This window comes from Fusarium vanettenii, assembly GCF_000151355.1.
Source record: "Fusarium vanettenii 77-13-4 chromosome 7 genomic scaffold NECHAsca_70_chr7_7_0, whole genome shotgun sequence".
NCBI classification, from domain to species: domain Eukaryota; kingdom Fungi; phylum Ascomycota; class Sordariomycetes; order Hypocreales; family Nectriaceae; genus Fusarium; species Fusarium vanettenii.
The window spans coordinates 87,132-96,667 of record NW_003315819.1 but is presented as its reverse complement, the minus strand read 5'-3'; the positions used below and the strand labels follow the sequence as shown (position 1 = coordinate 96,667).

The 9,536-nt window shown below is 45.1% G+C and overlaps 2 protein-coding genes across 2 annotated transcripts; one reads left to right on the top strand and one right to left on the bottom strand.

The window, feature by feature from the left end:
• Positions 1-1,665: 1,665 nt before the first annotated feature.
• On the bottom strand, positions 1,666-3,192 carry NECHADRAFT_101062 (uncharacterized protein; the record flags this gene model as incomplete). The annotated part of the gene is made up of 2 exons (XM_003040346.1): positions 1,666-1,712; positions 1,794-3,192. The coding sequence occupies 2 exons, from the start codon at positions 3,190-3,192 to the stop codon at positions 1,666-1,668; spliced, it is 1,446 nt and encodes a 481-aa protein (XP_003040392.1).
• Positions 3,193-5,888: 2,696 nt separating this feature from the next.
• On the top strand, positions 5,889-7,733 carry NECHADRAFT_94848 (uncharacterized protein; the record flags this gene model as incomplete). Its single annotated transcript, XM_003040363.1, has 6 exons — positions 5,889-6,179; positions 6,235-6,357; positions 6,414-6,570; positions 6,624-7,402; positions 7,449-7,515; positions 7,579-7,733. 6 exons carry the CDS (start codon positions 5,889-5,891, stop codon positions 7,731-7,733), a joined length of 1,572 nt encoding a protein of 523 aa, XP_003040409.1.
• Positions 7,734-9,536: the final 1,803 nt, after the last annotated feature.

Genomic DNA, 9,536 nt, shown 5'->3' with positions numbered 1-9,536 from the left:
AATTCTATATATAACTTAATATATTTAACTTATATATTATATAAAAGTAATTAAGTATTATTTATCTTATTTAATTTTATTAAGTTAAAATTAGCTAATTACCTTAATTAAAATATTATTATATATATTATATTTTATTTATTTATTTATTATATATTAATATTTATAGCTAAGGATTATTCTAAGGGGTATTTTAAAGAGCTTATTATATTTATTAATTAATTATCTAAGATATTATAATACTAAGACTAATACTAGAATTACTAATAATTATTTCCTAAGTAAAAGTCTTATATATAATAAGAGAGAAGAAAATATTAATACCTTTATTTTTATTTAAGAGGTCTAATATTATATATATATATAGCTTTAAGTACTTCTTAAATTACTTATTTTATTAAAACCTAATATATAAAGATTAATTATATATTTATTTATTTTAACCTTAAGCTTATCTTACTTAATAAATATAAAATTATTAGGTATATTATCCTTAAATAAAATAATAGCCTTAATATAAGCTAATATAATAATATATTACTTAGTAAGAGAGGTAAAGGTAATATAATTAAGTAATAAAATTATCTAGGTAATATATAATTAAAAAAAAAATAAACTTATTAAAGGTTATAAATATAATTAATATTAAAATAGCTATAATATTAATTAGAGATATTATATATAGATTTATAATATAATTTTTTATATTTTTTATTAATTACCTTATAAATATAATTCTCGCAAAGAAGGTTAAAAGGGATAAAGGTCTAACTAAAAGGAGGATTTTATATAATATAGTATATAATAAGGCTAAAATTATTATTACTAATAGCTAATATAATAGTCTTAGTTTTCTTAGTATTTTATTTAATAAGTATTAATAAAAGAAAAAAGTAAAATATTACTTAAATTTATTAATTTAATATAATAGCCCTAGGAGCTACTAATAGGTCACTTCTTAGCTATAATAGCCTTACTAAGAGTAAGAATAGCTTATTTTAAGGCTATAGTAATTTATTTCTAGGTAATATAAATAATAAGAGCCTATAAAGCCTTATAAGTATAAAAAAAAAATAAAAAAAATAAAAAAAATAAAAGAAAAATATATATATTATACTATTATTATTATTATTATTATTATTTAAAGAGAAAAAAAAAATTATTAATATAAAATATTAAAAATAAAAATATTAAATTATAATAAAGCTTTTATTACTTTATAAAGCACTAAAATAAGTAATATGTAATATATTTATATTTATAATAACTCTTTAAGTTCTTCTTTTATTATTTATTATTTTTAAGTATTTCCCTTATTTCTTTTATTTAATGCCTTTAAGGCTATTTATATTTCTAATTAGGAATATTTTAATAGCTTAATTAATGCCTTAAAATAGGGGGTATATTATATAATACCTTACCCTAATTAGTCGCATATAGGCTGCCTAATAGCCCGCTCGGTTATATAAATAGCCGGCTTTCTATTACTTCCCTTTATAGAAAATAAGGCTCTTTATTATCCTCTTTTATATGCTAAAGGCGGTATAAAATAGCTGTTTGTAACAAGGAGGTTAGAGTTGAAACCTAGGTAGAGAGAGATTGTAGTGGATGCCTCTATAGCAATGTCACATAGGGGTCAAGCCAATGTACAGGGATGAGAATCCCTCAGGTTGGGGTAAAGTACGGAAAAGGGGTTTGATATTCTGATTTGCCTAAACTGTAGTGTAGTCGTAATAACTGTCGTGTATCATTTTCTCTTTATAATCCCAATCAAGACTTAGAACTCCGTTTACGTTCACTTCGTCGATGCTTTTTGCCGCTTGTTGCCTTGGCCTCTGCTTGGACGTCGACTGGCCCTTTGGCTTCCTTGGCTTCTTTGGCTTCCTTGGCCTCCTTGGCCTGATCATTCTTGGCCCTGCTCTTCTCGCTCTTGCTCTTAACCGGTTCTTCCTTGCTGCTTTCCTCTTTGGGATCTTCTTTCAGATCCTCCTGCTCACTGGCCACCGACTCCTCTTTGGCGGTCTCAACCTCTGGGACCACAAGTTCCTTGGTAACCTCAAACCCTCCAAGAACCCGAGGGATCTCTCTGCTTAGGCCTTTGTTCACCTGTGTTGTGGCAATGGTGCTGCATGCGCCAGCTGCAGACAAGGCCCCAACGAGTGCTAGGGGGGTGAGGAGAGGGAAAGCTACGCTGAGGGCGAAGGTGCCGGCCAACGAGGCTGATATACCCCCGACGGCTGTTCCGACCGTGGCAGCCGTCTTCCATTCGCTCTCTTCGCGGGTGACGTTCCCCACGTCTTTCAAAAGCAAGTTCCCTGGGTAGTCCTCAAGTGTTGGTAGGTTGAACCAGACAAAGTTGTTGGAACTGTGAGTCTCGCCGTGGATGGTGAGGGTCCCCAGATCCGGAAACTCGAGCGCATTGCCAATGAACATGGGTCGCCAGGTGGGTATCAGTAGGTGAAACATGGTTGTGTCTGAGCGTCTCCCCAAGTTTTGCCGGATAAACATCATCCAGGCGACAAGAGCATCCAGATTATCAGAGAAGCCAAGGAAGTTGTCTGGCAGAGGCTTATCCTGAGCAAAGTCGCAGAAATCTGGATGCCACTCCGAATCAGGGTGGTAGAGGAAGTAGAGATGCCTCAAATCATCTGAGAAAGCTGTTCTGCTTTGGCGGTACACAAACTTATGGACATGGGCTGCGAATTTGGCTGGGTTGCTCAAGCTTGTGCGTGCCTTTAGCTCCTCGGGAAGCTTGACACCTGCCTTTTCAATGTCTGACTCGTAGATGACATGGGCGCCGTTTGTGTCGAGCTTGAGGGCCGTTATGAATTCTTGTAGGGGTACGGACCAGTCGGCATTGCGAAAGACTCTGTTGGCGGCCCTGACAGAAGCCTGCACAGATAGAGGAGACTGAATGGGAGCCTTTGGGTTGGTGTTAGGCTCCTGCTCCTGCCCCTGCTCCGGGGAGGTGTTGCTGGCTGGGGTGTCTCCCAACTCGGCCTCGCTGGAGTTGCTGACGGCTGCTGTGTCTTCTTCGGGGTTGGCAGAGCCGAACTGGGCTTCTTTTGCCTGTAAGAATGCGTTGAGGTCGAGAGGGATCTCGATCAGCTGCCGCGATGTTTCGAGACCTCTCCTCTGTCCTTCGCCACCGCGCCTCTGGCTGCGGGGCTGCTTGCTCTCGACAGCGCCCATGGTGAGATGTGTGCGAGCGCTTGATCGACGCTCATAGACTGGTTGATTTGGCCTCAAGCAAGATGTACACCAGGGGGTGATTTGACATTGGATGCGACGAACTTGAAGCGTTATTGCCGGTAGAGGTATGATGAAAATACCTGGTCACCGTTCGAGGCTCATGACAAAGAGTCATCGTCCAAGTTGTGGGTCACCGTTTGACGCTAGTTACTGGAGCCAACGCATCCGGCGTTTTAGATGGTGCTCACCGCCTTTCCGTCTCAAGCCGTTGGGCCGGGATTTTGCCTCCTCTCTTGATGAATTGCTACCTGATCAAGACGGTTGAGTATTCCCAGAGTTGTCAGAGACTGAAAAACCGTTCAAAAATTTGATACCGCTTAATTCTAGAATAGTTTGACTTCGACGAGCGATGTGGTCTTATCATAGGCTCCTTGACAACCGATCGCAAAGGTGTGAGCACAGTCCTCCAGATGTTTAGATCACAATGTTCAAATGTATCTTGCTGAGTATACTTTCAATCTAATCATATACTGTATCGATAAGCAAGCATGGAACAACTGACAGGCCGCCGAGGTTAGGGGGCATTTACACAGTGTCTGTCACATGAACGACCATTCCCACCCACCCTATAGTTCTCGACGCAAGACCTCGTATCGCGCAATTCATAGACTACTTTCCACCATTTGGGACCTCTCATCGTCTCTTTGTATAGACTCACATCACGTGGCTTTGTTAAAGAAACATGACGAAGTTCAAAAAAAACATTTTTTCGAGCGTAAAGGACAAGTTCTCCTCAAGTTCTGAATGGTCAATCAGCAGGCAAGTCGCTCCAAGTGGAGACCATCGGACAAAAAAGAGTGATCCTCGAGTGTCTTCATTTTTCGCGTCTTCACTCTTGGCATCAACTTCCCACACTTGCTAGTCTAGACAAGGGCAAGACGATGGGAGGACAGAGAAGCTTCATTATTAGCCTGATGTCGGGCCTTACACCATACGTCTAGGTGACGGCCAGCTATATCTAGATGAAAAAGGAGAATAGAAGCCCTGGGAGGTCAACAAGTCCGGTCCTGATACATCTGTTTTCTATAGAACATGGAGGTTAGACGTCTAGTTGGCGGCGCTGTCAGCAAAGTCGGGGTTCGCCAGAACTCGAATTCTTGGTTCCCTTTATCAACGATCTGCTCGGCGTGTTTAAAGGCTGCCTTCATGTGTCCTATCTTATCAGGTGAACAGTCCTTATCAATCTTGAATCCAGCCACAATCTCTGACGCGGGCGAGCTGTTATCTGCACGTGGATAGTGGCCCTGCCCCGCCAAGCTCGGTGAGGAGCCAGGCGAAGTGTAGTGCAAGCATGCAGTTATTAGAGCAAATAGAAATAACAGGGAATAATGCCATGATAGCAACTTGTTGGAATAAGGTGCGTTGATGCAAGATGTGAGGAAGCGTTAAAGGGCAAGAACTGCATACTTGCTGAGGATCCAAGGGCTCACATATACTTATAGTGTATTCCATGTTTATAATCGTCTTCATCTGCCGGCGAGAAGCAACCTGAGCTCAGCAGAGATGCCAGGCAGGACGAAGACAGGAAAAACGCGTCTCGTGAAAGTAACAGGAAGTTTGTAACACCCAGCCCCCTTCCATAATATCCAGGGGCTTTTCGGAGAAGCTCGCTTTATTCAAGTTGCCCGCGATCATCAAGAATTAACTTGAATCATACGGCAAACTTTCTAGTTGCTGCGTACGAAAACACGTTGCGTCCAGGTGTTGGCTTTGACGGCCCAGCCTCCCCAGCGCGCTCCACTCGAGGGGGCCGACCTTCCCTGAAAATGAGATTGAATCCTGGTTATCACCCGGTTACCTCGATGGGCCCTGTTCGTACAGTGCTTATTGTTTATTCGCTCCTTGCCCCTGGTGATATCGTTGCGAGATCCAGGCGGGCTGTAACTACGGTCCGAATCTAAGCCACCATGCAGGTGCCCGTCGATGGAACCGTTGCAAAGCGGAACCCCTGGAAGAACTGCCCCGCAGCGTAATGCTTGATAATACAATTCTTTTATTAGAAATTGATACGTTCGGGCCCTCCCTATAGAGTAACTTTTAGGACCTCATCAGCCAAGCCGTAACAACAAACGGTAGCCAACTGGACTAGCCATCACTTGCATCCATCCGGGGCCCTAGCAAAATGCGGGGTATGGTTAAGAGACAAATCAGACGTAAGTATCCTTGGCTCCTCGGAACTAGTTTGCTCACGGAAGCGGAACTCGACCAGCTGATACTCACTCATGCCAAGCCATTCAATGTTGCCTGGAAATTTTCCTGGAACGGATATGAGAGGCTGTCCCGGTTACAATGCTAGATAAGTACGAGGACAGATGGGGTAAGAAAATTGGCAACCCCGAATTCATTGTCCCATGTGCGCGGTTTGACATCGAGTCGACCACCTCCATGGACAAGATCGTCCAGGCCTACCGAGGTATCATGAGTCAGAAGTACTCTTGAACACATTAGAGAGGAGAACTAAGCTGGTAGACTCTCGGCACTTCCACATGGAAAATAATAAGAGCCTGCAATGAAAACGTCTTGGTGGACGACTATATATTGAGATCTACCATCATACCACTTCTCCCTCTGTACCCCACCTCCTCCAGTAACACTTCGACTCGCAATTTCACCCCTCAACGTTGAACGCATCAAAAATGTTGAAACCAGACTGGCAAGCACTCATTCAGGCGAAGCGAGCCGAGCGTGACTCGCGCATACCTGCAGAGTGGCGTTTGGACAGCAGCATCACCAGCCAGGCCCATCGTGAAAACCCAATCAGTGCCTTCGACCTCCTCGATCAGACGAACCTCGTGACCAAGAGCGAGCGCACAATCACGGAGAATTATGATGCTACGTCTCTCCTTGCCCAGCTGGCCTCTGGCGCGTTGTCTTCCTTCGAAGTGACCTTAGCCTTCTGCAAGCGCGCTGTAATTGCCCAGCAGTTGGTAAGTTGCATATGCCTGTATTGATTACCTGGCGGGATGATTCACATTGAAACAGATCAATCCCTTGACAGAGATGTTTTTTGACAAGGCGCTCGAGAGAGCAAAGGAGCTAGATGCCTATCTTGCCCGAGCGGGCAAGTCTAAGGGTCCGTTCCATGGGTTGCCCATCAGTCTCAAGGTTTCTTGTCCTCTTGGTTTCTTCTCAAGCAACGCGGCCGCTAACATGGCATTAAGGATATGTGGATGGTAAAGGGTGAAGCAGCTACTCTGGGCTTCGTTGCATATCTGTCCAAGCCAGTTGCAGAGGAGAACTCGCCCATTGTTGATATACTTCTCGACGGCGGCGCCGTCTTGTACTGCAAGACAAACGTTCCTCAGGGCTTGTTTGTTTGTCACACACCCCGATCATGACATCGGGGGCCTTATTGCTGACATATATGCCAGTCCATGGAGGACGAAAACAACGTATTTGGCGTAACTCTGAACCCCCACAAGCTCACACTGGGGGCTGCTGGCAGCAGTACGGGAGAGGGAGCTTTGATCGGGTTCCGTGGCTCACCCCTTGGTCTAGGCACCGATATTGGAGGCTTTATCCGTTCACCGTCTCTCGTCAGCGGCGCGTACGGATTCAAGCCAACTGCAAACCGGGTCCCCTTCTCGGGTCAACCGTTTCACTTCCCCAAGGGATGTCCTGGCATCCTTCCTTCAGCTGGACCACACGCCAAGCACTAGCAGTCCCGTGGGCAGATGTCCCGAAAAGGAAGCTCAAAATCGGATACTGGGAGGGCTCACCTCAAACTCCTGTATTCCCTCCTATCCTTCGGGCCCTCCGGAAGGCCGCTGAGGCGTTGAAGGCTGCTGGCCACGAGGTTGTTCCGCTGTCCACGCCCGCGGGAGGCGGTACACTCGACTGTGCCGGTATCTATATTCACTCTCTCGGCTTTGACACAAACGCGACCCTTATGCAGTTCCTTGACGACGCCGAAGAGGAGATCCTGCCTGGGATGAAGGATCTTAAGGAGGCGATGGCGGGTGCGCCCAAGAGCACACTTGAGGACGTTTGGCAGTTTCATGGCAATCGCGGCGATTATCGCCAGGCGTGGCATGCCAAGTGGGCGGAGACCGGCATGGATGTCCTGCTCTGCCCTGCACACCAGGGAACCGGCATGCCTCATAATGCCTACGGCCTCCCAGTTTATACCATGATCTGGAATCTTTTGGATGTATGTGCTCTACAGCTATGTTCTGAACGTGGCTAACCTTGTGTAGTGCCCCGCAAGTGTCATTCCCTTTCTCAAGGCCAGCAAGATAATTGACACAGACAAAGTTGAAGGGTGTAAGTTTCCGTCGCGGTTGCTACGAGTCTGTCAAAGTGTATGTGTGACTAACGGAAGTCTAGATGACGCGGATGTTCTTGATGGTGCGCCGGCCCATGTCCAAGTTGTTGGATGGACCCTCCGCGACGAGGAGGTACTGATGGCTACGGAGGTTATTGATGATGTCTTGAGGAATGTTCCTGAAGCGGATCTCCCTCCTTTGTACTCCTCACTATAGGTAGTAAATAACTTGAACTAGTAACTATGCATGAGACTATAAGCGGATTAGTTGTGCCTTTCGGGTTCCATCCGCGAACCATTCTTGATGGCTGAGTCCGGCTGTGCACGTTTGCCCTCCGCGCATCCGAGGCTGAGTCAGTCTCACCGACTGAGTCATTCTCCGCAATCACCTTTATTCATTCCTCAAATCCTCGATAGGTATTTTAACGCAGACTATCGCTAAAATAGCTCCTATCTCAACGTCTTCACTTTTTACAGCTTGGCATTTCATGAACACACCACCCACCATGAACCTCTCTGAACCAGTACCACCAACATGTCGAACAGCAATGATCAGCGGGCATATCGACATCTCACACTCCGAGTTCGCCACAAATTATCATGATCTTATAAACGAAGCCATAGCCAGAGGTGACCGATTTATCCTTGGTGATGCGAAAGGCACGGATGAGTTCGCACTCGAGTACATATTACGACTTGATCCAACAGCTCGCATCACCGTTTATGCATCAAGGGCTGAGAGATGCAATGCCCTCAAAGATAGAAATATTGACGCCATTCTTGTAAAACCGACGAAGAAAAAGGCCCGGGGACGCCAACATCACTTAGAGAGGGATGCAGAGATGACGAATTCCAGCGACTACGACATATTATGGGTTCGAAATGAGGAGGAGTGCCGAAAGCTCTATGGGGAGAAATACCGCCCAAGAATTTCAGCTACCGAGCTCAATCGAAGAAGGAGAATGGATATTATGCAAAACGCTAATGCCAACTTGACAGCCTAGTTGCTGGCGAAGAACAAGCTTGGGATTTGCAAACGAGCATCATGATTAATAGCGAATAACAACATCACCTTTATTCATTATCCTTTAATAAGGTCTTTCATCTTACAGAGGTCTAGAGCATAGCTGAGATTCCCATTTGTCAATCGAATCGGTGACTTGAGTTGTATACTAGTCGCCTGGTGAGCGGTCCTTTTCTTCGCGATGCAACATTTTGTTGGAGTGTCGAGACAACTAGTTATGGAATTGAAACCCTTTATAAGACCTTGGAGCAACGCGATCGCGGCTTTTCCCCACAAAGAGCTTACTCAATGCGAAGCTGAGCTGTGATGTAAGCTTGCTGCCTGGAAAAGATCACGCGCATGATTCGTCAAACCCCCATGACGTGAGCAGATCTGCTATGTAAATTTTTGGGTAGCATACTCTGTCCATAATGTTCAGTGCCTTATTCTTCGCCCAACAACTTCCTCATCGCGTCGTGTCTTCACTTGACGATGCGTCGCGGGTGTCAGGATGAAACCCCTGACTGCCCAAATGCGACGGATATAGAACGATGGATGCTCGTCGCCCCGAGCAAGCAACAACGGATGACGTTGTCAACCAATCACTACAATTTTGGGGCGATAAAGCCCTCGTACTTCTGCACTTATTACCTCACCATCGACGCCTTTAAACTGCTATGCAGCTCGCCCAACAGCGTTCTCGTCGCATCAAATGATGCCGCCAGTCGGGAACTGAGTCAGACTACTCCCCAGCGAGTAATGGTTCATTCGCGACTGGAGACACTCCCCCCAGAGCTTATCGCCGTAATTTTCCCTTTCCTTGACACCAGCGAGTTCATTTCTCTCGGCCTCTGCTCCCAGACTCTATGGACCCAAGCTATTGCCTGGGCGCAAAGTGGTTACATCCGGTGGAAAAGTGCATATTCATGGGCCGGCACTCCCATGATTTGCGCAGGCTCAAGGTTGGAGGTTTTTCCACAGTCCATTTCCGAAATGTTTCCCAGAGCAAGACCAGAC